This window comes from Mauremys mutica, chromosome 2, assembly GCF_020497125.1.
Source record: "Mauremys mutica isolate MM-2020 ecotype Southern chromosome 2, ASM2049712v1, whole genome shotgun sequence".
NCBI classification, from domain to species: domain Eukaryota; kingdom Metazoa; phylum Chordata; order Testudines; family Geoemydidae; genus Mauremys; species Mauremys mutica.
Window position 1 is genome coordinate 292287957 of NC_059073.1, and position 24248 is coordinate 292312204.

Here is a 24248-nt window from a genome sequence, read left to right on the forward strand (position 1 = left end):
GCCACCACTGCAGGATGTGGGATAAGCCTCCTCTGCGTAGCTCTCCTCTGTCCCCGATAGGTCGGCATGCCTGCAAGTGGGACAGCCCCATCCGTCAGCAACCCCTTGGGTGGATTCGGTGTCTCCTGGGACCTCGCCCAAGGAGCCCACCCTTAGCAACCTCCCACACAGACACACCCTAGGCAGATGGGGCCTCGCAGAACTCAGTCAGGTAGGGGCTCAGAGGCCATGGGGGCAGGCCCCCCATAAGAACCGAGAGACAGCAGATGGCTCCAGGGGGCCAGGAGAGCAGGAACACGCCTGGTGCACCCCGGCTAGGTCCGGTTAGAGATGGGGTCACAGCTGGGGTCAGGAGCATGCCGGTGGTGGCTGGAGACTGGCCTCATGTGTGAAGTGCAGCCGCACCATGCGGTAAGAAGTGCGAATGGGACACCCCGCGATGCCTTGCTAATTTCAAGCACAAAAGGCTGCGTGCAGGGCCACGTGCGAGGCAGGCCGAGGCTGAGGCCAGGCCACCAGAGAACTGCAATGTGAAGCACTTCCAGGCCCCTCATCCGCCCCTCCGCTCCTCCCAGGCCCTGGTGGTGGGCGGGGTTGACTGGTCCCTCTATCCCTCCCTGTTCTCTCAACCCTTTCTTCCTGCCACCCATCTCACTGGCCCTGCAGGGACCCCCAGCCAGCAGCCAGGAGCACAGAGCTAACAGCATGACGCACCCACCACACCTCGCCTGGCGTGTGGCTGCCAGTTCTCAGTGTGTTCGTGCCAAACTCTCCCCTGCCGCTGTGACGCAGCGAGCTCGTCTAGCTGCACCCAGCTATTGTCGATCCCTAATGCCTTGGATTAACCCCCCCCCACGACGTGTACCCCACCTGCCCAGTGACTGCAGCTCAGAAGGCCCCTCCTCCCAACCAGCAGGGCTAGAGCCATTTTTAAAGGGGAGCTCAGCTGCCATGGGAATGGGGTGCCCCTTCTGCACTGCCCGCTGCTGGGTTAGGAGCAGGGACACCGGGATGAGTGGTACCGAGGTGCCAAACAGGGAGCGTGGTACCAATCCCCACAGAACCGCAGACCCATGGCAGCTGGGGCAGTCTCGACCCAGTGGCCGGCTCTGACTCAGTGAGGTCGCTGGCTGTCCCCCCGGGCAGGGATGGAGGGGCCAGCCGTGAGTGCAGTGGCTCGATGTGAGCCCGAGGCTGGCTCTGGAGTTCGGCCTAGGAATGCTGCTGATCAGGGAGTGGGGGAGTGGGTCAGTGAATGGGGCCGAGCTCTGGAGAGGGGAACGTGGGAATTGCCAGGCTGGATCAGAGCAGGGTCCAGCCAGCCCAGAACCCTGTTGCCAGCAGAGCCGGAGCCAGCTGCTTCACGGGAAGGTACAAGAAGCCCTGTTGGCAGTATACGTCCATCAGGGAGACTAGCAGCGCCCTGCGGGGTGGCTGTGCCGTAGGGGGCGCTGCTCCATGGGTCAGACGGGCAGTGTCCTGCGGGGTGGCTGTGCCCTAGGGGGCGCTGCTCCATGGATCCGACGGGCAGTGCCCTGCGGGGTGGCTGTGCCGTAGGGGGCGCTGCTCCATGGGTCAGACGGGCAGTGCTCTGCGGGGTGTCTGAGCCATAGGGGGCGCTGCTCCGTGGATCCGATGGGCAGCGCCCTGCGGGGTGGCTGTGCCGTAGGGGGCGCTGCTCCGTGGGTCAGACGGGCAGTGCCCTGCGGGGTGGCTGTGCCGTAGGGGGCGCTGCTCCGTGGGTCAGACGGGCAGCGCCCTGCGGGGTGTCTGAGCCATAGGGGGCGCTGCTCCGTGGATCCGATGGGCAGCGCCCTGCGGGGTGTCTGAGCCGTAGGGGGCGCTGCTCCGTGGGTCAGACGGGCAGTGCCCTGCGGGGTGGCTGTGCCGTAGGGGGCGCTGCTCCGTGGATCCGACGGGCAGTGCCCTGCGGGGTGGCTGTGCCGTAGGGGGCGCTGCTCCGTGGATCCGATGGGCAGCGCCCTGCGGGGTGGCTGTGCCGTAGGGGGCGCTGCTCCGTGGATCCGATGGGCAGCGCCCTGCAGGGTGGCTGTGTCGTAGGGGCGCTGCTCCATGGATCCGACGGGCAGTGCCCTGCGGGGTGGCTGTGCCATAGGGGGCGCTGCTCCGTGGGTCAGACGGGCAGTGCCCTGCAGGGTGGCTGAGCCGTAGGGGACGCTGCTCCGTGGGTCAGATGGGCAGTGCCCTGCAGGGTGGCTGTGCCGTAGGGGCGCTGCTCCATGGATCCGATGGGCAGTGCCCTGCGGGGTGGCTGTGCCATAGGGGGCGCTGCTCCGTGGGTCAGACGGGCAGTGCCCTGCAGGGTGGCTGAGCCGTAGGGGACGCTGCTCCGTGGGTCAGATGGGCAGTGCCCTGCGGGGTGGCTGTGCCGTAGGGGGCGCGGCTCCGTGGATCCGATGGGCAGCGCCCTGCGGGGTTGCTGTGCCATAGGGGGCGCTGCTCCGTGGGTCAGATGGGCAGTGCCCTGCAGGGTGGCTGTGCCATAGGGGGCGCTGCTCCATGGATCTGACAGGTAGTGCCCTGCGGGGTGGCTGTGCCGTAGGGGGCGCTGCTCCGTGGGTCAGATGGGCAGTGCCCTGCGGGGTGGCTGTGCCATAGGGGGCGCTGCTCCATGGATCCGATGGGCAGTGCCCTGCAGGGTGGCTGTGCCATAGGGGGTGCTGCCCCTTGCATCCGACGGGCAGTGCCCTGCGGGGTGGCTGTGCCATATGGGCGCTGCTCCGTGGGTCAGATGGGCAGTGCCCTGCAGGTGGCTGTGCCATATGGGCGCTGCTCCGTGGGTCAGATGGGCAGTGCCCTGCAGGGTGGCTGTGCCATATGGGCGCTGCTCCGTGGGTCAGATGGGCAGTGCCCTGCAGGGTGGCTGTGCCATATGGGCGCTGCTCCATGGGTCAGATGGGCAGTGCCCTGCAGGGTGGCTGTGCCGTAGGGGGCGCTGCTCCGTGGGTCAGACGGGCAGTGCTCTGCGGGGTGTCTGTGCCATAGGGGGCGCTGCTCCGTGGGTCAGATGGGCAGTGCCCTGCAGGGTGGCTGTGCCATAGGGGGCGCTGCTCCGTGGGTCAGACGGGCAGTGCCCTGCAGGGTGGCTGTGCCATAGGGGGCGCTGCTCCGTGGGTCAGACGGGCAGTGCCCTGCAGGGTGGCTGTGCCATAGGGGGTGCTGCTCCATAGCCTGGCAGGGCAGTGCCGCGCAGTGGGGGTATGAAGCTGTTGGAAGGCAAAGCTCCAGGGACAGCTCTTGTTCTGGGGCGATGCAAGAGGCCGTGTGGCCGTGGCGTTTCCCTTGTAGCCTGAGTGGGTTTGGTCCCTGCAGGTTTGAGATGGGGCGGATTTACACCTACATCGGGGAGGTGGTGGTCTCCATGAACCCCTACAAGCAGACGCAGCTCTACGGGAAGGACGTGATCGAGCAGTACCAGGGCCGAGAGCTGTACGAGCGGCCGCCGCACCTCTACGCTGTGGCCGACGCCGCCTACAAGGCCATGAAACGCCGAGCCAAAGACACCTGCATCGTCATCTCAGGTCTCAGTGGGTGGGGGCAGCCGGAGCCCCCCTGTCTGTCTGTCTGTCCGTCTGTCCATCCATCCGTCCCACACACGTACTCACGTAGGAGCATGTATCCCGGCTCCTGCTTCCTCTGAGATTTTTGTCAGCGCCAGCCCTTGGCGCATCGCTCCGACATGCTGGACCCCCACCCAGCTCTGCCGAGCACCTCCATCCCGGCCCAGTGCCCCCTGGTGCCCCTGTCCTGTGCGATCTGAGGCCCATTCTGCAGCTGCCCTGGCTAGACCAGCCCTCGACCCCATGTCCCCCTGGAATTCTAGTCTTGGCTCCCTCCTGAGCTGGAACCCCCAAGTAGCTGGAGTCATCTGGGGCGGCTTCAGGCTGTGAACAAACGTTCCCTTGGGATCGGGCTGGCAGCGCTGCACTCGCTCCCCCTGGCCCACAGGGCACCTTGGCAGCCAGCGGTGCAGAGATGGCTCTGGCATTGCCCTCCCTCCTCCCCCAGCCATCACCTTGCTCCCCCCGCCCCGCCCCGCCTGCTCAGCTGGGGGTCACACTTTCCCTGCGAGCGCAACCCAGTGGGCCATGCCTGGCCATCCGCGAGCTGAGTTCCGCAGCCTCAGGGCAGGTCCTAGTGGCCACAATACTGACAGCCCATCACCAGCAAACCTGCATGGGAACAAGGGCTGCACAGGCCACGGAGCCTCAGCTGCCCCCACCCAGCTGACGGGGCCCTGCCAGGCCAGGGCTGGGCACAAGGGACGGCTGGCGGAGGCTTGTCCGCCTGCAGGGTGCGCTGGCACTGAAGGCTCCTTGCTCCAGCCCTGAGCTCACCAGCTGCCGGGGTCGCAAACCCACCCCCTAATGTGGTGCCTGGGAGCTATCGAGTGGCCTCTGACCTCCTGGGCGTGTGCCAGGGGCGGTGGGCATTAACCTAGGGCAGCAAAGCCTCGCCCGTCCTGCTGTCCTCTTCCCATCCTGTCTGTCTGTCTGTCTTGCAGGGGAGAGTGGTGCTGGGAAGACGGAAGCCAGTAAATACATCATGCAGTACATAGCGGCCATCACTAACCCCAGCCAGAGGGAAGAGGTGGAGAGGTGAGAGGTCACAGCAGCATCCTGGCACGGTTGGGAGGCCGTGGCCAGTGCACTGGGCTGGGACTCAGGAGACCTGGTCTCTGTTCCCAGCTCTGCCCATGACCTGTTAGGTGACCTTGGTCAAGTTCCTTCCTCCCTGTGAACAGCTGCCGCTACCCTCAGGAGGTGGCAAGTGCTGCGGCTCGTCCCTGGGTGCAAACAGGAGGGGGGGGGCTCATTCGTGGCAAGCCCCTGGACACGCCAATCCCGATTCCGGGGGTAATGCAGCCCCACCCTCCCGTGATGTTCCCCTCATTGCTTCCCGCCCGGCCCAGGGTGAAGAACGTGCTGCTCAAGTCCAACTGCGTCCTGGAGGCCTTCGGCAACGCCAAGACCAACCGCAACGACAACTCCAGCCGCTTCGGCAAATACATGGACATCAACTTCGACTTCAAGGGGGACCCCACCGGCGGCCACATCAACAACTACCTCCTGGAGAAGGTACGGCCCTGGGCCCCCTCCGGGGCTGCCCGAGCAGGGAGGGGCAGTGGTGGGAGGGCGGGTAACGTGCACTGCCGGGGGAAGAGGATGGAGGTGGGCACCACGGGCCCAGGGCTCGGAGCAGTGCCCTTGTGGCACAGCATCCGGCTGGTTCACGTGTGGGTCGGGCCACAGGGTCCAGGTGGAAGAGGCCAAGAGGATGAAAGGCATCCTGGGAATGTCAGAGACTACGGGCAGGCCTGGGAGGCAGCGGAAAGCTTGGGCTGAGCCCCCTCCTCCCTCGCTAGAGAGGCGCCGTCACCCCGGGTTGGAAGAGCCCCTCTCCTTTTAACTCGGGCTGTGGTAAGGGGCGGAAGGACTCGGTTCCTCCTTAAATCAAGCACCATTTGCTCACGGTGTCCTTCATCGATCCCAGGGCCAGAAGGGACCATCATGATCATCTGGTCTGGCCTCCTGTCTAGCCCAGGCCAGAGACTGCCCCACAATCATTCCCAGAGCAGATGGTTTAGGACAGGGGTAGGCAACCTATGGCACATGTGCCGAAGGCGGCACGTGAGCTGATTTTCAGTGGCACTCACACTGCCCAGGTCCTGACCACCGGTCCGGGGGGCTCTGCATTTTAATTTAATTTGTAAATGAAGCTTCTTAAACATTTTTTAAACCTTATTTACTTTACATACAAGCATAGTTTAGTTATATATTATAGACTTATCGAAAGAGACCTTCTAAACGTTAAAATGTATCACTGGCACATGAAACCTTAAATCAGAGTGAATAAATGAAGACTCGGCACAGCACTTGTGAAAGGTTGCCAGCCCCTGGTTTAGAAAGATCTCCAGTCTTGATTGAAAGATTGTCAGTGATGGAGCCTCCACCGCGGTCTTTGGTAGATTGTTCCAATGGCTAATTACTCTCACCATCCAGAGCTGACACCTTCTTCCCACTCGGAATGTGTCCAGCTTCAACTTCCAGCCATCCGACGACGTCAGACTGTTAAATATCTGTTCCCCATGCTGGGACTTAGAGGCTGGGATCAAGTCACCCCTTCACCTGGTGGGGGACAGAGATGTTCCAGGGCTGAGAGGGTCCATGCCTGGGGAGCAGATGCAGAACATGGCTTTTGGGGGAGATAACTGGATGTTTTCTGAGCAGATCGGCCCTCTCCTGGCTGCGCTGGTAAATACCTAGCAGGCAGGGCCAGGCCTCGGGAACACAGGGACCCTCCCTAGATCCCTCAGCACTGAGCAAGCAACTCCTTTGTTGTTTGTTTGTATTTGAAGGCGAGCAGGGGCCTTGGTTCTCCACATGTGAAGCCTCCTGTTTCAGCTCCATCCTGGGGAGCGTTAGCTGGGCTGTCCTCTCTGGACTGGCTGAGAGTTCCCGCCTGGCCTGAGCTGGCTCTGATAAACCCTAGAAATCGCGGTGTGCTAGCGCGGTCCCCAGGCCCTCCCGTCACAGGGCGGCCTGCCCCTCTCCGGGCCGGGCAGCCCTGTTCGGTTATCAGACCCGGCTGGGGAGGGCTCTGACGTTTCAGCTAAGGGCTGAGAGATCTCAGATGGAGGGGGCTGCCGGAAGGAGGCTAGTGCAGGGGAAGAGATGGCAGGGGAGAGGCGTCTGGGGCCTGCAGCCTGCTGTGGATGGGGGAGTGCATCCAGGCATGGTACCAGTCCTTGCTGGGCTGGGAGACAGCCCAGTGGCCATCACCTCCTAAGCATCCGATGGCCTGGAGGTCGTGCGGCCCTGCTAGGGGAGCTCACGCTAGAGATAGTGTTGTCTAGTGGTGTGGGCTGGGGGTCAGGAGCCAGGCCCTGGCGTGCTGTGGAATGTTCCCCAGTAGCCAGGACCTCGGCGGGGCCTACCCCCCCCACCCCCCACAAGGCCAGGACGCTGCTACATTGCTGCATGAACCTCGAAGGGCTGGTTTCATCCTGCAGCGAAAGAAGGGGGCTAGGTGGGACGCCCGGGGCAGACAATGGCCGTCCTGCCGGAGAGGCTCCCTGAGGCACAGGGAGGGATCAGCCCTGTTCCGGCTGCCAGCGCTCTGGGTGTGGACTTTCCTTTACCAGGGACCGGTGTGTCCTTTGAGATGAGGGGATTTCTCTGGTCTCACCAGCCCGTTGTCTCTGCTTGGAGCTAATCTGGCAGCTGGCGGTGACTCCTTAGCCTCCGGGGCTGAGCTGTGTGTGCCAGCACGGGACCCACAGTGATGGGGAGCTGCAAGGACCGGCCTGGGGCTGCGAGACGCGACCCCCCAGGCACTGACTTCCTCTGGGCTTTCCCTTGCAGTCTCGCATCCTCCACCAGCAGCCGGGCGAGAGGAACTTCCACTCCTTCTACCAGGTGAGCCGGGGGGAATCCTGGGGCGACGGGGCAGTCCGTGGTGCGGGGGGATCCCCGGGGGGCTGCAGGGGTTGGCTCCCTGGGGAAGGGGAGGGGATAAGGAGGTGATTACAGAAAGACGACTGACGGATGGGAAGTGCGCCCATCAGTAGCAGAGGGAAATGCCGCCAGAACCCGCCCAGGTCTCTCTAGTGGGGCCTGCTGCCAGTCCGGCTTCAGCCAGGGCCTCTAGGCTTCCCGCCCCCAGCAGCAAGCTAGGGCACAAGCTGCAGGAGTGTCAGGCTGCCCTGCTGTGCCACTGGGTGTGCCGCAGGTGCCAAGGCAGAAGGGACTGGCTGGGGGTGGTGCCCGGGCAGAGCCAGCCTGCGATGAGTTCACTGGCACCTTTAAGAGGTGGCAGCAGCCCAGGCAGCTGCAGTAAAGAGAGGGAGGCGGAACAAGGAGGAAGTGGGGAAGGTTCATGGGCCCCCACCCCACCAGCCACAGGGGCACATCCTGTGGCTTTCCTGCCGGCTGTGGCCAGTGCGCTCTGGGCCCCAGCTGCTGCCCGGCTGGGGGCAGAGGAGGATCCCGCTCGCCCGGGGAATCTGGCGCTGCAGGGGCCTCGGTGTAGAACGGGACTGTGCTGGGCGCAGGGACTTGCCGGCGATGCCCCGGCAGCTTCCGCTGCTGCTGCGCGTCCCTTATTTATAGCGAGCCGGGCCCCGGGCGGGTAACCGCAGGCCGGTGACTCAGAGGAGCCGGGGAAGTGCGTGCCGTCACCTCGCAGAGCTATGCGATCTCTGGCACGCTGCAGCCGCCCACCTCCTTGGGCTCTCGCTCAGCCCTGGCTCGGTAGGGAGCACGTTAATCAGCCGCCCCGAGGATGGGGCCCAGCCATTCCTGGCTCTCCTTCCCCCTCTCCCCCCAGGTCGGGCTGGGAGGGCAGAGCTGAGGCTGCTAGGTAGGGTGACCAGCCAGCAAGTGTGAAAAATCGGGACGGGGTGAGGGGTAATAGGCACCTAAATATCCGGACTGTCCCTATAAAACTGGGACATCTGGTCACCCTACTGCCAGGCCAGTATCCTCCCACCTTCGGCACCACGGTCCTGCTCCTCCTCCTCGCCGGCCAACACCTCGCTACCCTGACCCCCGTCCTTTCGCTGGGGCTCAGCTCCCTGGGAGCACCCACCCTCCTGGCTGTGCTGGGCGAGCTCCCTTGCCTTCAGAGGCCAGCCAGAGTCCCGGGCAGCGGGTGCCAGACATGGCCCAGGTCCTCGCTATCCCCGCACCCCGGGTACGAGCGGGTCTCATCCCTGTCTCTCCCCCTCAGCTGCTTCTCGGGGCCTCGGATGCTCAGCTGGCCTCCCTCCATCTCTGCAGAGACCCTGCAGCCTACCGCTTCACCAGCGAGGGCGCCAGCAACAACGTGAGTCCCGGTTCCACGCAAGGGGGGACCACGCCAGGCTCCTCAGGGTTCCCCAAGTGACTGGTGATTGGGGGGCTCAATTGTTGGGAACCCACCCAGAGACCCGGGCCCAGTTTGTGGCAAGTGCTGAGCCTTCACCCTGAGAATCAGGCCCCTCTAAGGGTCTCAAGTTGGGCCCCCCGCAAATCACTGGTCCCTTGGAAACCTGGGCCCAGGGATCTTCCTGCCCCTGAGCACTGGAATGGGGAAGGCAGGGGCCGGGTGGGTAGCTCGCCATGGGGAACGGGACTGGGAGCTGCTGCTCCACACCGGAGCCGGCTCTCAGTGCAGCAAAGCCCTGGCTTCCCAACAGGCGCCTCACGGCTGGGCGATCGGATCAGTGGGCTTCCCTCGGCCCGGACAGGTGCAGCTTCAACACTCTGCAGGGAGGGAGCTGCTGGGGCACGCCGGGACCAAACACATCCCTGGTGTAACCAGGCACAAATCCCATTGACTCCAGTAGAGGCTGCAGCCACCTGCTATCTAATGCAGCCACGCAGTTTACACCAGGGCTCCCATTAGGTTGAAGTCCCGTCCCCCCACCCCTGGCCGTCCCCCATCGGGGGGCTAATCACAGTTCCTGGGCAGGGGTCTGTAAGCGTCCCCGGGTTCATGTGCATCCAGCACTGTGAAGGGAGACAGCCCTGCCTTGAGTGTGGGCCATGCCCATCGCTGGGCACCTCTCTGTGTCCGGCTCCCCCATCGCACAGAGGAGACGCAGGGCAGGCGGCACGTGGAGAAATCCAGCTGGATATGGCTTCTGCTGCACACAGCTCGGAGGGGGCCCCAGGTGCCAGGCAGAGGGCCGCTGAGCCGGTCACCTCCGGGCCAGACACTGCAGTGGTGGGCACTAGGTAGATCATCAGTTTCACTCTCACCTCCTGGCTGCCTGGTGGCCTCTGTGAAATGAGTTTGCTGGCTCTCAGCCCAGTTCTCAGTGGATCCACGGCCCTGCACCCATGGGCAGTAGCTGCTGGCAAGGACTGAGTGGGCCAAGGCGCCTGAGCGATCCCCTTGCCGGTAGAGATGGTCCCTCCGGGGCAGGGGCAGGCACCCTGGGAGGGGCTGTGGGTGCAGGATGCCCAGCATGAACTGTGGCCAAATGGAGGACTCCAGGGCCATGCAGCTGGCACCTTCCCCCAGGCTGGGAACTGCTCATCTCTCTACTGCTTTTCCCTTCTCCCCCACAATCTCCCAGCTGCTGGCCTGTGATCAGTCCAACTTCAAGGGCGTGGCAGACGCCATGAAGGTGATCGGCTTCAGCCCAGAGGAGATCAACTCAGTCTACAAGATCCTGGCTACTATATTACACCTGGTAAGCGATGGCCTGGCCAGTGGATACATCCCTTCCCCTGTGCCCAGCCAGCACAGGGCTCTTAGCGCCCGCTGTGTTCTGGGTCCCCGGGGCCCCTTGAGCCAGCCCAGCCACTCTGCAGGGAGGTGTGTGACCGACCAGGATGTTCCTGCAGGAGTGTCGCCCAGGGCTGGGCACAGGGCCCCCCCGGATCGGAACTTGGATCAGCCCATGGCAGAGACGGGGGATTGGCTCAGTTTGGGGCGGGGTGCTGGTTCGGCCCACGGTGCGGGGGACAGTGTCAGTTTGGGACGGGGTGATGATTCGACCCCTGGCAGAGGCGAGAGGTGGGTCAGTTTGGAGCGGGGTGCTGGTGGGGGCCTGTGGCAGAGATGGGGGTGGAGTTCTGGTTTGGCCCCTGGCAGAGATGGGGGCGGTGGGCGGGGTCAGGTTGGGGTGGGGTGCTGGTGGGGCCCATGGCAGAGATGGGGGCGGAGTCAGTTTGGGGCAGGGTTCTGGTTCGGCCTGTGGCAGAGATGAGGGCGGGGTCAGGTTGGGGTGGGGTGCTGGTGGGGCCCATGGCAGAGATGGGGGCGGAGTCAGTTTGGGGCGGGGTTCTGGTTCGGCCCGTGGCAGAGATGGGGGCGGGGTCAGTTTGGGGCGGGGTTCTGGTTCAGCCCATGGCAGAGATGAGGGCAGGGTCAGTTTGGGGCGGGGTTCTGGTTCCGCCCGTGGCAGAGATGGGGGCAGGGTCAGTTTGGGGCGGGGTTCTGGTTCAGCCCATGGCAGAGATGGGGGCGGGGTCAGTTTGGGGTGGGGTTCTGGTTCGGCCCGTGGCAGAGATGGGGGCAGGGGCAGTTTGGGGCGGGGTTCTGGTTCGGCCTGTGGCAGAGATGGGGGCGGGGTCAGGTTGGGGTGGGGTGCTGGTGGGGCCCATGGCAGAGATGGGGGCGGAGTCAGTTTGGGGCGGGGTTCTGGTTCAGCCCATGGCAGAGATGGGGGCGGGGTCAGTTTGGGGCGGGGTTCTGGTTTGGCCCATGGCAGAGATGGGGGCGGTGGGCGGGGTCAGGTTGGGGTGGGGTGCTGGTGGGGCCCATGGCAGAGATGGGGGCATGGTCTGTTTGGGGCGGGGTTCTGGTTCGGCCCATGGCAGAGATGAGGGTGGGGTCAGTTTGGGGCGGGGTTCTGGTTCGGCCCATGGCAGAGATGGGGGCGGAGTCAGTTTGGGGCGGGGTTCTGGTTCGGCCCGTGGCAGAGATGGGGGCGGGGTCAGTTTGGGGCGGGGTTCTGGTTCGGCCTGTGGCAGAGATGGGGGCGGGGTCAGTTTGGGGCGGGGTTCTGGTTCGGCCCGTGGCAGAGATGGGGGCGGTGGGCGGGATCAGGTTGGGGTGGGGTGCTGGTTTGGCCCATGGCAGAGATGGGGGCGGTGGGCGGGATCAGGTTGGGGTGGGGTGCTGGTGGGGCCCATGGCAGAGATGGGGGTGGGGTCAGTTTGGGGCGGGGTTCTGGTTCGGCCCATGGCAGAGATGGGGGCGGGGTCAGTTTGGGGCAGGGTTCTGGTTCAGCCCATGGCAGAGATGGGGGCGGGGTCAGTTTGCGGTGGAGTTCTGGTTTGGCCCATGGCAGAGATGGGGGCGGTGGGCGGGGTCAGGTTGGGGTGGGGTGCTGGTGGGGCCCATGGCAGAGATGAGGGTGGGGTCAGTTTGGGGCGGGGTTCTGGTTCGGCCCGTGGCAGAGATGGGGGCGGGGTCAGTTTGGGGCGGGGTTCTGGTTCGGCCCGTGGCAGAGATGGGGGCGGGGTCAGTTTGGGGCGGGGTTCTGGTTCGGCCTGTGGCAGAGATGGGGGCGGGGTCAGGTTGGGGTGGGGTTCTGGTTTGGCCCATGGCAGAGATGGGGGTGGTGGGCGGGATCAGGTTGGGGTGGGGTGCTGGTGGGGCCCATGGCAGAGATGGGGGCGGGGTCTGTTTGGGGCGGGGTTCTGGTTCGGCCCATGGCAGAGATGGGGGCGGAGTCAGTTTGTGGCGGGGTTCTGGTTTGGCCCATGGCAGAGATGAGGGTGGGGTCAGTTTGGGGCGGGGTTCTGGTTCGGCCCATGGCAGAGATGGGGGCGGGATCAGGTTGGGGCAGGGTTCTGGTTCAGCCATAGCAGAGATGGGGGCGGGGTCAGTTTGGGGCGGGGTTCTGGTTCGGCCCATGGCAGAGATGGGGGCGGGGTCAGTTTGGGGTGGAGTTCTGGTTTGGTCCATGGCAGAGACAGGGGTGTCACGCCTGGCCCAGGTTCCTTAGAGTGGGGAGAAATTTCTTTAAGTTGCTCCGAAGTTGTGGGCAGAACTCTAGAGGGGCTCCTCCCAGAGCATTGCCCTCTGGAGCCGGCCCTGCTGCCAGCCAAACACATGCCAGGCTGGTTGGCAGAGGGCTCAAGGGAAAGGCACATCATCAAGCTGAGCTGGGCTCCACCGGCCCTTCCGGGCACCCTGGGGGAATGCCCGGGCCAGCAACCCCACCACACCCGGGCAGCAGATCAGGGCCCAGCACCTGACGGCCCAGGAAGCCAGCGACTCTGCCCCGGGAGGCGGGTGGGTTGGGATTGAGTCTTGCAGGACCCTGGGAGCGGAGCTGGTGGGGGCTTGGCAGGAGGTTAGCCTTTGCGAGGGCACTTGGCAGCACTCTGGAACGGGCCCCGCCCATGGCCCAGCTGCCAACTCACTGCATGCAGACGTGGGCCCACGGGCGTACGGTGCCGTGCGTGACGGTAACCGGGAGGTCTGGGCTTCGCTGAGCAGTGCCCGCTCCTCATGGCCCTGTCCCAGCTCACCCGGCAGGGCCCGGGGACTGCGGGGGACTCCGGTAGGGCTGCCAACTTTGAAATATTTAAAAACCGGAGACTCCAGCAGGAGTTCTGGAATGTTCCCCCACCCCATCTCTTCCCCCCTGAGGCACTGCCCCTGCCCCGCCTCTTCCCTGAGGCCCCGCCCCCTTTCAGTCCTCTTTCCTGCCCCCCCCCCGGCTCGCTGCTCTCCCCCCGCCCTGCACCGGGGTCAGGAAGGACCCGCCTGCAGGGCTGGGATTGGGAGCTGCAGCCACCTGACGCAGCTAGGAGCCAGCCCCAGCTGAGTAGGGGTTGGCTGGGTGATGACCTGGCACCTTCCCACCTCCCCCACCGGCTGTGACCGGACATTGGATGTCTGGTCAGTAGGTCTGACTGGACACTGTCAGGTCTCCTTTCCTGTGTTTCTAGGCGTCGGGTCCGTGCGTGTTTGTGCGACGTCTGTCCATTGTGTGTCCTGGTGCGGGGTGTAGGCATCAGCCTCCCTGCGCACGGCGTGTTTTCTGTGCCCACTGAGGAACGTTCGCAAGGCTTAAGGCAGAGACGTACATAAAAGGTTGTTACAAGGAGAGAGAAGAATTGTTCTTGTTAACCTCTGAGGACAGGACAAGAAGCAAAGGGCTTAAATTGCAGCAAGGGAGGTTTTAGGTTGTGTGCAGAAGTGGGAATGTTCTGGCTGCGTTATGTGAATGCTGAGTGGGGAGCGTTGACCTGGGAAGGTTGCAGGGGAGTTGTGTTGGGACGGCTGCCTTGGGGAAGGGAGGATACCTGAGCATGTAACCTGAGACCCCAGGAGGGGGGTTGGAGGCCAGGTAACACCTCTGCCCAGGAAACTGGACAAAGTCTGGGGGAGGAGCCGGAGGGAGGCTGAGTGAGAGGCTGGAGGGTTTTTCAGTTTTGGAGCTTGCTGGGAAATGGAGAGGGCGCCCTGACCGGGGCTTGGGCTTCCCAACAGGGCTGTGGCCTCCCTGGGGGCCCCAGGTGGACCTAACTACAGGGGGTCCTGTTGTCTGTACCGGCAAGACCTGTTCTGGACTGTGTTCCTGACATCTAAATAAACCTCTGTGTTACTGGCTGGCTGAGAGTCACGTCTGACTGCAAAGTGGGGGTGCAGGTCCTCTGGCTTCCCCAGGACCCCGCCTGGGCGGACTCGCTGGGGGAAGCACACGGAGGGGCATATGCTGAATACCCCAAGGAGAGACTCAGGAGGTGAAGCCTTGTGAGCTTCTTGCCCTGAAGACAGTCTGCTCCAAGGGAGAGGAGGCTCCCCAAAGTCCTGCCTGGCTTTGTGGGGAGCAGTTCCAGAGCATCGCCCAGGGACTCTGTGACAGGTTGGACATTTAGGAAAAACTTCCTGTCAGGGTGGTTAAGCACTGGAATAAATTGCCTAGGGAAGTTGTGGAATCTCCATCATTGGGGATTTTTAAGAGCAGGTTTGACAAACACCTGTTAGGGATGGTCTTGATAATTAGTCCTGCCTTGAGTGCCGGGGACTGGACTAGATGACCTCTCGAGGTCCCTTCCAGTTCTGTGATTCTGTGTCCCAGTGTCCATGGGGCACCGGTGGCTTCCCCCAGCTCAGGCCCGTGCAGGGGGAAGCCGGTGCCCTCTCCCTGCTGATTGTGTCTCTCTCGATGGATTTCCAGGGCAACGTGAGCTTCGTCGCCGAGGGAGATGCTGTGGCGATAGAGAACAGGGAGCTGGTCTCCCAGCTGGCGGAGCTGACCTCCACCGAGCCGGAGAGCCTGCTGAGAACCCTGCTGTACCGCGCGGTGGCCACGGGCGGCGGGGAGGTCATCGAGAAGGGTCACAGCGCCAAGGATGCCAACTATGCCAGGGACGCCTGTGCCAAGGTAAAGGGGAGAGGAGCTGGGAACCGGGGCCTGCCGAGCCCCCCTGCCCTTCTGTGACCTCCAGTGTCCTCCTTCCAATCACCCTGATGCCCCACAGCTCCCCCGTGGGGGGCGCCCTAGCTGCCCCCTTGCCTTCCCCATCACTGCCCGCTCGGGGCCAGGCTCCCAGCTGGTACACGTGAGCTCGCGGGAGTCATGCTCGCCCCCAGCTACGTATCGGATTCTCTCTCTCTCCAGGCCAGGCAGCTGTGGGGCAGGCTTCCCCCTGGTCTGTGACCGTCACCCTGCCCACAAGGGACTGGGCAGCTCTGGCCGCTCTGCGCTGGGCCGGTGGCACCCTGGCTAGTTTGCCATCCCGTGCTGATGGGGACGAGTTAAATGAGGTCACTAAATGGACAGCAGCCGGCCCCACAGCCTGGAGTGGGGCTGTTCTGACGTACCCCACATTCGTCCCCATCCAAGGCACCCGGGCTGCAGTGTCAGGGAGTCTGGAGTGACGAGTGTAGATAGAAACAGGTCACAGGCCAGGAGCTGCTCAAAGTCCTTCCCCGGGTCAGCCTCTCCAGACAGCTCCATGGCTGCAGCCATGTGGACGTGGCTGGTTATACCACACTGGGGCAGCAGTGGGGATCGAACCCAGAGCCTTCAGCTGCAAAAACCCCACAGCCCCTGGGCTTACGGTGCACCCCGTCCTGCAGTAGGGTTAAGGCTTATATCCACAGCAACCACTAGATGGCAGTAGAGTTACACAGCCATGACATTTCATCCAGCAGGGGGCAGTAGTGAAACCTGCACATCAGCCTCCCCCGCCATGTCCCAGTGCCGACCACCTGTCCCCGCCCCCCCAGAGGGCGTGGCTTAAGCACGCCCGCTCCTGAAAGGTACAGTGCCCCACACCCGGTGGAAGGACTTTCACCCTTACCAACCCCTAGGACTAGCTGTCGGGGGGAACCTTCTGCTTCACGGCGTTTCCCCCCCCCCCCCAGGCCATCTACGAGCGGCTGTTCTGCTGGATCGTGGGGCGCATCAACACCGTCATCGAGGTGAAGAACTACGACGCCCGGCTCCACGGCAAGAACACCGTCATCGCCGTGCTGGACATCTACGGCTTCGAGATCTTCGACAGCAACAGGTAGAGCCCAGCCAGCCGGCAGGACCCAGCCCTACCCACCGCCTCCTGGGGTCACGCGTAGGGCTGTCTTGCTGTGGCTCGATCCTGGACTGGGGGTGGAGGGCAGGTTGCCAGGGCCAGTGGCTTAGGGTAGCGCGCAGTGGCGCAGCTGTTGACGTGCAGAGGGACGAGGGGGAGGGCGTAGGAGCTGGGCCCTTCCAGATCCGGCAGCTCCAGAGGGCCTTGAGGCCGGGCGTGGAGGAGAGGGAGAGCGAGGAGGGCGGGTTGCTGGTCGCAGGGGATCAGGCCAAGGGAACAATCAGCTGGGCTGGATGGTGGCTCCATTTCCCTGTGGCTCCCAGGCCCGGTTCGGGGGAGAGCCGGGGACTGTGCACTGCACTGAGAGCTTGATCCCAGGCTTGGCCCCCGCTCCCCCCATGCAAACAGGGCCATGTGGGGCTGGGTCACTCTGGAGGGAAGGTGCTGGTGGGGCTGGGGGCTGCTGTGCTTCCTAGAGGGAGCTAAAGTGGAGGTGCTGCCACCCAGGGCCCGTGGCCCTGCTGGTGAGAGCTGAGGGGTTCACGTGGATCCAGTTTCAGCCGGGGTCGCGATTCGGCTGCTAGACGTTTCCTGCACTTTTTAATTTGCTGTGGCTGCTTCTTCACTGCTCCCCTGAACTCCTGTGCCGCGTTCCTGTGCGCTGTGCAGCAGCTGCTGCATTCCAGCCCAGAGGCGGCTGCATTGCAGTACGGGCAAAGTGCTTTGTTCGAAAGGTGCAGCACACCTGCCCGGGGGGTTAGCGTGGAGCGGATCCTTCAGTCCCGCCCCTGTGAACCGAATCCTTCCTTGGTTCTGGGCATGGGGCAGCAGCATGTCCAGCCAGCCTGGCCTGGGAGCCCAGTGTGTTCTCCAGAGTGCGAGGTGGGGTGCGGTGTAGGGTGGGGAAGGGGGCATAGAGGGAGGGAGACCCCAGTCCCCTGGAGCCAGGGGTACAGACCATGAGACTCGGGCACTTTGCTGGTTTGCAGCTTCGAGCAGTTTTGCATCAATTACTGTAACGAGAAGCTGCAGCAGCTGTTCATCGAGCTGATCCTGAGGCAGGAGCAGGAGGAGTATCAGCGGGAAGGCATCGAGTGGCAGCACGTGAGTGCCAGAGCCCCATGGGGGGTGCCTGCCGAGAGGGCAGGGTGGGGGTGGCAGTGCCCCGTGCAATGGGGGAGGGGGAGGGGTCCCTGCCCAGAGGGCAGCATGGGGGTGGCAACGCCCCATTGGGGTGGGGGGTCCCTGCCCAGAGAGCAGCGTGGGGGTGGCAACGCCCCATTGGGGTGGGGGGTCCCTGCCCAGAGGGCAGCGTGGGGGTGGCAGCGCCCATTGGGGTGGGGGGTCCCTGCCCAGAGGGCAGCGTGGGGGTGCAACGCCCCATTGGGGTGGGGGGTCCCTGCCCAGAGGGCAGCGTGGGGGTGCAGCGCCCATTGGGGTGGGGGGTCCCTGCCCAGAGGACCGTCTGGAAGGGCCCCTCCCAGCGATCTGCATGACCCTCACCCAGGGCCGGGGGCAGGCAGCGAGGGCCACTCCTGCCAGGGGTGCTGGGTCACACGGTGGCCTGGCGCTGGGCCGTGAGCTCTGCCCCAGGGAGCTCTCGGCTGCTGGGGAGTCGCCTCCCGCCTGCTGCTGCGCCTGCGTCCCCACTCCCCTGCTCCGAGCCAGCGACGTTGTCTCCTGGGGGGCCCGCCGGAGGCTCCTCCTGCGCCTGGCTCGGGGGGGCTGTTGTTCGCAGAGGGCCCCTAGGGCAGGCTGTGACCCCCGAGCGCCCCCCCAGGGCCGTGCCCAGTAACCTCTGCCTCCCCCCTCGCAGATCGAGTACTTCAACAACCAGATCATCGTGGACCTGGTGGAGCAGCCGCACAAGGGCATCATCTCCATCCTGGACGAGGCCTGCCTGACGGGGGGCCAGGTCACGGACGCCATGTTCCTGGAGTCCATGAACACCAAGCTGGGCAAGCACCCGCACTACACCAGCCGCAAGGTAACGCCCCGCGGGCACCCCAGGGTCCGATGGGCGGGGGCTGGGCTGCCCGTTGGGGGGAAGACAGAGGGCTCAGGAGTGGGAGGGAGACGGGGTCCTGCTGGGAGGGAGAGGCCCTTCTGGGGGAGGGGGGCGCTGTCTCGGGGAGCTCCTTGGATTCTGCAGGAGCAGGGCAAATTTAGCCTCCCTGTAACCTTAACCCCTCCAAGCCAGTACCCCCCTCACCCCCCCAGTCCCCAGTGCTTCTGGCTGGAGGGGTGGGGGCCGGAGGGCTGCTCACTGGTGCATTCTGGGTATGCTGGCACCTCATGGGGCTGCCCGGTTCGTTGGCCTGGCACTGGGTGGGAGGGGGGATTGCTGGGGCATGGGGGGAAGGTGGGGTGCGGGGCATGAGGACAGGGGCTGTTTCCCCATGCCGGGGTATCAGAGTATGGGGGACTGGCCTCCTGGCCGCCTGTGCCCTCCCGGCTCAGCCCACCGTGTGTTCGCAGCTCTGCGCCACCGACAAATCCATGGAGTTCGGCCGGGATTTCCGCATCAAGCACTACGCCGGGAGCGTCACGTGAGTCCTGCCCCCCGGGATCAGGGTGACGCCCAGTGGGCAAAGGAGCGGGGTCCTGCCTGGCATCGCTGTCCAGCGGGGGCCCTGTCTGGAGAGAGGCAGGGGACTCCGGGCTGACCCGGAGGGCTGGTGGCTTAGTACCAGTCTGCAGGGGGTGGGAGCCGGAGCCGGGCAGGCCGAGGGGGGGCCCCACCCGGGAGGCGGGAGGGGCAGGATTGCACCCTGCTCGCCAGCCAGGATTTCCACCTGCAGGCGGCCCCAGGGGGTTGGTTTCTCAGCAGGTGGCTGCTCAGCCCTCTTGGAAACCAGGCCAGGTCTGGCCCCTCTGAGGCCTCTCCAGGCACAGCTCAGCTCCCCGGTCCCTTGGCCAGCTCTTGGCCTGTATCGTCCAGCCAAAGCCAGGGGCTCCCCCTGACTCCCCCCCCGGCCTGGCCAGGCTCACGGGCAGCAAGCGCTGACATGTTCTGCTCTTTCTCTCCACGGCTCTCGGCAGCTACACGACCCCCTCGGCAGGCTCGCGGCCTCCCTCGCTAGCAGACCCCGCCCCTCGCCCCCTCTGCGGCTAGTCCTCAGCCCCTTTCCCCGGCTCTTCTCCAGGCCCCGGTGAAATTGGTCTTGTCTCTCGCCCGGGGGCAGGCTCCCCGGGCCTCTCCCCTCCCTGCCCCAGGATGCACTGGGCTCTGGGCCCGGAGCTAGGCCGGGCGCCCGTGAAATTCTGGGCAGATCCCAAATGCTGATCCCAGGAGCCATCACAGTCCTAGGATTTAGCCCGGACCAGGCGTCTCTCGGGGGGAGGGATGCCCGGGTGGACTCCAACTCAGCCTGTCCCTTGAAGGGGAGACGAGCGTGCGAGGAGCCGGCTGGGGCGTAGGAGCCTCCTGACGCAGGCACGTGGGGGAGGCTGCCCCCACGGCCCCTCGCAGCTCTGCGTTGCCGTTCACAAGGAGAGCCGCCTCTGCAGGGCTGCTTGCTCAGAGATTTCCAGGCTCATTGTTAGCTGGGCAGGGGGGAGGCCTGCGCCCTGTGTCAGGGGAGCTTGAGTCAGGCAGAAGAGTCAAGCCCACAGCCATGGTACAGAGAGCAAGCACAGGACCCGGGCCTATGCGCTTGGCTCCCTGGGGGTGGGAATGCATGGCTGGGCAGGAGCGGGCATCGCTGGCTGTGCACCTGGGCGTGAGTGGATCTCCCCGTGGTGCGGTGCTTGTGCACGTGCGAGTGTGCAATGGCATGTTGGGGGTGTGCATCTGGTGTGAGTGTGTCTCCCCATGGGGCAGTGCTTGTGCACGTGCGAGTGTGCGATGGCATGTTGGGGTGTGCACCTGGGCATGAGTGCATCTCCCTAGAGGCTGTGCTTGTGCACATGCATATGTGTGATTGCATGTTGGTGGTGTGCATGTGGGCATGAGTGTGTCTCCCTGAGGGAGTTGTGCATGTGCACACTTGTGTGTGCAATTGCACGTCGGGGGGATCTGGCAGGAGTGTGTGTGTGTTTGCACTGGGGGGGTAAAGGAGAGGAGGGTCTCGGGGGAATCCCTCAGCCATTTGGGGTGTCAGTCACATCACCCATCTCTCCAGCCCCATCTAGCTCTTCCCCCGAGCTCTGACTCCGTGCGGGCAAAGGCAGTCGGCAATCGCTCACACACAGCCCCGGGAGGCTGGAACCCGCTTGGTCGTGGGGAGGGAACGGTCCTCTCCGACTCTTTGCAGACCTCCCACGGGGCCTGGGCACCTTGAGTCAGACACCTCTCTAGGGGGAGGGCAGCCTCCTCCCCAATCCCCCAGGGTGTCGGGGGGCTGCAGTGTGGACCAAGGGGGTTATGGGTGCATGCTCAGGACACTGAGTGCGGCAGGATGCAAAACCAGATGCACCCTGCACGATCAGGTGACCCAGGTGCCACCCTTTCAAACTGTGCCTGTGAGGACACTGGCCCTTTAAGCCTTAAAGGTGCCACAATCATTTTTAGTGGGAAAACCCCCATGGTGTGTGTCACAGAGTCCCCGGGCGCTGCTCTGGAACTGCTCCCCACAAAGCCAGTCAGGCCTTTGGGGAGCCTCCTCTCCCTCGGAGCAGACTGTCTGCAGGGCAAGAAGCTCACACGGCTTCACCTCCTGGGTCTGACCTTGGAGCATTCAGCATCCTCTGCCCCTCCGTGCGCTTCCCACAGCGAGTCCACCCAGGCGGGGTCCTGGGGAAGCCAGAGGGTCCAGCACCCCCACTGCGCAGTCAGACGTGACTCTCAGCCAGCCAGTAACACAGAGGTTTATTCGATGACAGGAACAGGGTCTAAAACAGAGCTTGTAGGTACAGCGAACGGGACCCCTCGGCCAGGTCCATTTTGGTGCCCAGCGAGCCAGACAACCCCGTCTGCCCTCACTCCCCATCCCCAGCCAGCCCCAAACTGAAACCCCCTCCAGCCCCTCCTTTCTGGCCTTTGTCTATTTCCTGGGCCAGGAGGTCACCTGATCTCTTTGTTCACCTTTAGCCATCCCCTTGCAGGGGGGGAAGGGCCCTGGCCATTTGTTGCTAGGAGACAGATTGTCGGCCATTTATGCACACTGGAGACGTAAGAAATGCATAGGGGAAACTGAGGCACCCACACAGTATTCAGAGGAAACATTAAGAACAGTCCCAGTTCGTCACAGTGTGATAACCACCAGCCCCTTCCTCCCCTCCCCATGTCTGCCCTAGCAGGATCCCAGCTGCAGCCCATCCCGGGCTGAGGGGTCCGAGTGGAAGGACAGCACCCGCCTCCCCATAGCACTGGGGAGCAGCGGGGGTTGGAGGTGACCCGGCCCCCATTGCTCTGAATTGCAGGTACTCGGTGGAGGGGTTTATCGACAAGAACAAGGACACCCTCTTCCAAGATTTCAAACGGTTGATGTACAACAGGTGAGGGCTCCGGGTGCCTGCTGCAGGCCCATGGGGCTGAGCCTCGCCGGGCACGTGGGGCCGGGCCTCAGCTCCGGGGAGGGGGCGAGAGCCGCAGCAAGAGAGATCCAGCGGGATCGGGGGGTCTGGTGCTGCAGATGGGACTCAGGCTGGCTGCCCTGACACCTGCATCCCCTGTCAAGCCCCAGAGCAGGTACGGTGCAGGCAGCTGCCCCCACCAGGGTGTCTCGGCCATGACCTAGCGGGGAGCTGGGTCTCCCGGCCAGTGAGCCCTCAGCCGCCCTTGGATCTGGGGAGCCTTGGATCAGGATCTGGGCCCTGTGGCCCATTTCCATCTCAGGGTCCTGCTCCCCCTGTCTCTCTCCCGGCACCAGGGATCCCGTCCAGGCAATGGCCCAGGAGGCTGGCGGGAATACGGGGGAGGGGAGGAGGTGGTGTAGGTGGATCTTCCACAAAAGTCTCCAGCCTACAGTAACTCCCTGGACAGCAGGGACGAATGGGGCCCGTGCTCTCCCCTCATCCTGGTGTCCCCGTCCCTGAGCGTCGGCTTCCCGGCCCCTCACGCCCCTGGCTGATCTCTCCCCAGCACAGACCCCGTCCTGAGGGACATGTGGCCGGAGGGCGAGGTCAGCATCACCGAGGTGACCAAGCGCCCCCTGACGGCCGCCACGCTCTTCAAGAACTCCATGGTGGCGCTGGTGGAGAACCTGGCCTCCAAGGTAACCTCCCAACCCCCATCCCAGCTCCTCCTCGGTCATCTGCTTCACCAGGGCCCTCTGGCTGCTGCCGGCAGTGAGCAGGGCTGGCCAGAGGTCCCAGGGTGCCCTGTGTGACAGAACAATAGGATACCCCACCTGCAAGGGGGTTCCCCCCATCACGGCCTTCCCTCCTCCCACCTCCTCCCGTACACCCACAGGAGATGCTCCTTGGCCTCTAGCTGTCCCCTGGGTCTGGACTGGGAGCCCGGAAGGACTTTCCCAGGGCAGTCAGGGAGCTTGGCCTGGGCTCCTGGGGCCCTGGGTGGAGCTGGCCCTGCACAGCCACTGAGCTTTCATAGGCCCATGGTGGCCACTGGCAACATGTAGGGATGGGAGATTGGCAACGGTGGGATACCCCGAGCTGGGTCTGGGCCCAGGGCCTCCCCCTGATTCCAGGCTGGATTCTGGGTCCTTAGCAGGCAGAGCCAAGCCCAGGCAGGCTGAGGTTCAGGATCTGGCCTCTCCCAGATCTCAGGGAGTTCTGAACGGCCCGTCGGAGGGGAAGGCTCCGGCTGTCGGGCCTGAACCTGAATCCAGGCTTGGCGTTTGGGGTTATGCTCTAACAGTGCCCCTGCACCTGCTCTTCCAAACACGTCTGCCACCTGGACGCTTCCCGGAGCGCCCCGTCCCTGAAGGGCCCAAATCCCAGGAGAGGGGCAGGCCTCCTGGCATTTCCAGCCCCACACGCCCAGGCTGCCCCTAGTGCACATCCTAGGCCCCGCTCCTCGCCCTTCCAGCACTGACCCCTCCAGTCACAGAGCCGCCCCGCGGCCCCCTCCCTGCCCAGCTTCTTGGGGCCACCCCCCACGGGTGGCAGCATGGCTGGCCAGCAGGACACCCAGCCCTACATCTCCCGCCCGCTCTACTCCCCAGCAGCCTGTGAGCTTGGTTGGTGGCTGGGCGCTGTGGTGGTTGGGCAGGGGCGAGACAGCTGGACGGTTCCCCCCACCCTTCTGCCCTTGGCCCCATGTGACGGTGGGTAGCCCTGATGGATGAGGTCTGGGAACGTGCCATGCTTGCTCCTGCCAGAGGGGGAGCTGTTGAGTGCCACAAGGGCCTCCCTCCCCAGGAACTGGGTCCTCTACCTGCCTCCGCCCTCTGAGGCTGCTCCCCTCCCGCCCCGGATTGGCCCACTGCTCATTTGATTGGCTAACTGATGAGTAGCTCCACCTGGGCTTCTTAAAGGGCCAGCTCCTAAGAGGGCAGTGTTAGCACCTGGCGCGTAGTCACCTGTCGGTTTGTTTCCTGCTGGTCAGCCGGGTCTGGGTGTGAATCCTGACTTGCTCAGCAGCTGAGGGCCCCTGAGATGGACTTGACAGAGGCTGCCTGCTGGTTCCTAGCCAGAGCCAAGCGGCAGATTGGCCAGTGTAGCCGATCCTAAACAGCAGCATCCCCCAGCCAGCGTAGCCCTTCCTGACCTGGTCTGCCCTCCACCGATCCGCTGCCCCGGCCCCAGCCTGCACACGCACCATTCAATTCACCGTTTCCTTTGGTTGTTTCACCGCGAGGCTAAAGAACTGATTTAAAGGGGAGCGTGTGTGTCTGGCTGAGCGGAGATACACGGGGACCCCAGCTGCCTTGGCAACAGGCAGCAGTGAATAATACCCGTGAATCATTTGGCATTTGCTCCCATTTCTGATCAGGAACCTGTTCCCAGAAGCTGCAGCAGCTAAAATTAGCCCTCGGTAGGAAGAGAAGTAGTGAGAGGCGGGGGAGGGAGCCAAGGAGAGGGTTGGGGGAGGGGAGCCCAGATGTGTGCCGCTGGACCAGACAGACGTGCACGTGGATCCACGCTGGCACGGAGCCACCCAGACAGGCATAGGCAGAGGCGCACGCCTGGCTGCATCCCCAGCCAGACACGGCCATGCAGGCGGAGATGTGTGCACAGACATAAGGACATGTAGACACGTGGCCACCCAGACATACATGCACAGATACAAGTGCGAGAGACACACAGCTATGGAGGTGTGTACGTGCGATTGATGCACACAGGGACGCGCACTAAAGCAGACCGGCACGTGCCTGGAGGCACCCCCAGTAG

At 64.2% G+C, this 24248-nt stretch overlaps 1 protein-coding gene across 2 annotated transcripts in view; it reads left to right on the forward strand.

The window, feature by feature from the left end:
* MYO1G (myosin IG) overlaps nucleotides 1–24248 on the forward strand; it is a 59229-nt gene that overhangs the window by 3460 nt on the left and 31521 nt on the right. Inside the window, exons 2-14 of one of the 2 annotated variants that reach the window (XM_045007856.1) lie at nucleotides 3334–3542; nucleotides 4526–4619; nucleotides 4934–5099; nucleotides 7386–7439; nucleotides 8752–8847; nucleotides 10085–10201; nucleotides 14654–14860; nucleotides 15847–15992; nucleotides 17000–17114; nucleotides 17827–17997; nucleotides 18489–18559; nucleotides 21375–21449; nucleotides 22036–22168. In XM_045007856.1, the coding sequence (XP_044863791.1) occupies nucleotides 3334–3542; nucleotides 4526–4619; nucleotides 4934–5099; nucleotides 7386–7439; nucleotides 8752–8847; nucleotides 10085–10201; nucleotides 14654–14860; nucleotides 15847–15992; nucleotides 17000–17114; nucleotides 17827–17997; nucleotides 18489–18559; nucleotides 21375–21449; nucleotides 22036–22168 (1654 nt within the window). The remainder of the gene's footprint in view (nucleotides 1–3333; nucleotides 3543–4525; nucleotides 4620–4933; nucleotides 5100–7385; nucleotides 7440–8751; nucleotides 8848–10084; nucleotides 10202–14653; nucleotides 14861–15846; nucleotides 15993–16999; nucleotides 17115–17826; nucleotides 17998–18488; nucleotides 18560–21374; nucleotides 21450–22035; nucleotides 22169–24248) is intronic. The other variant, XR_006577467.1, reaches the window with a different exon arrangement.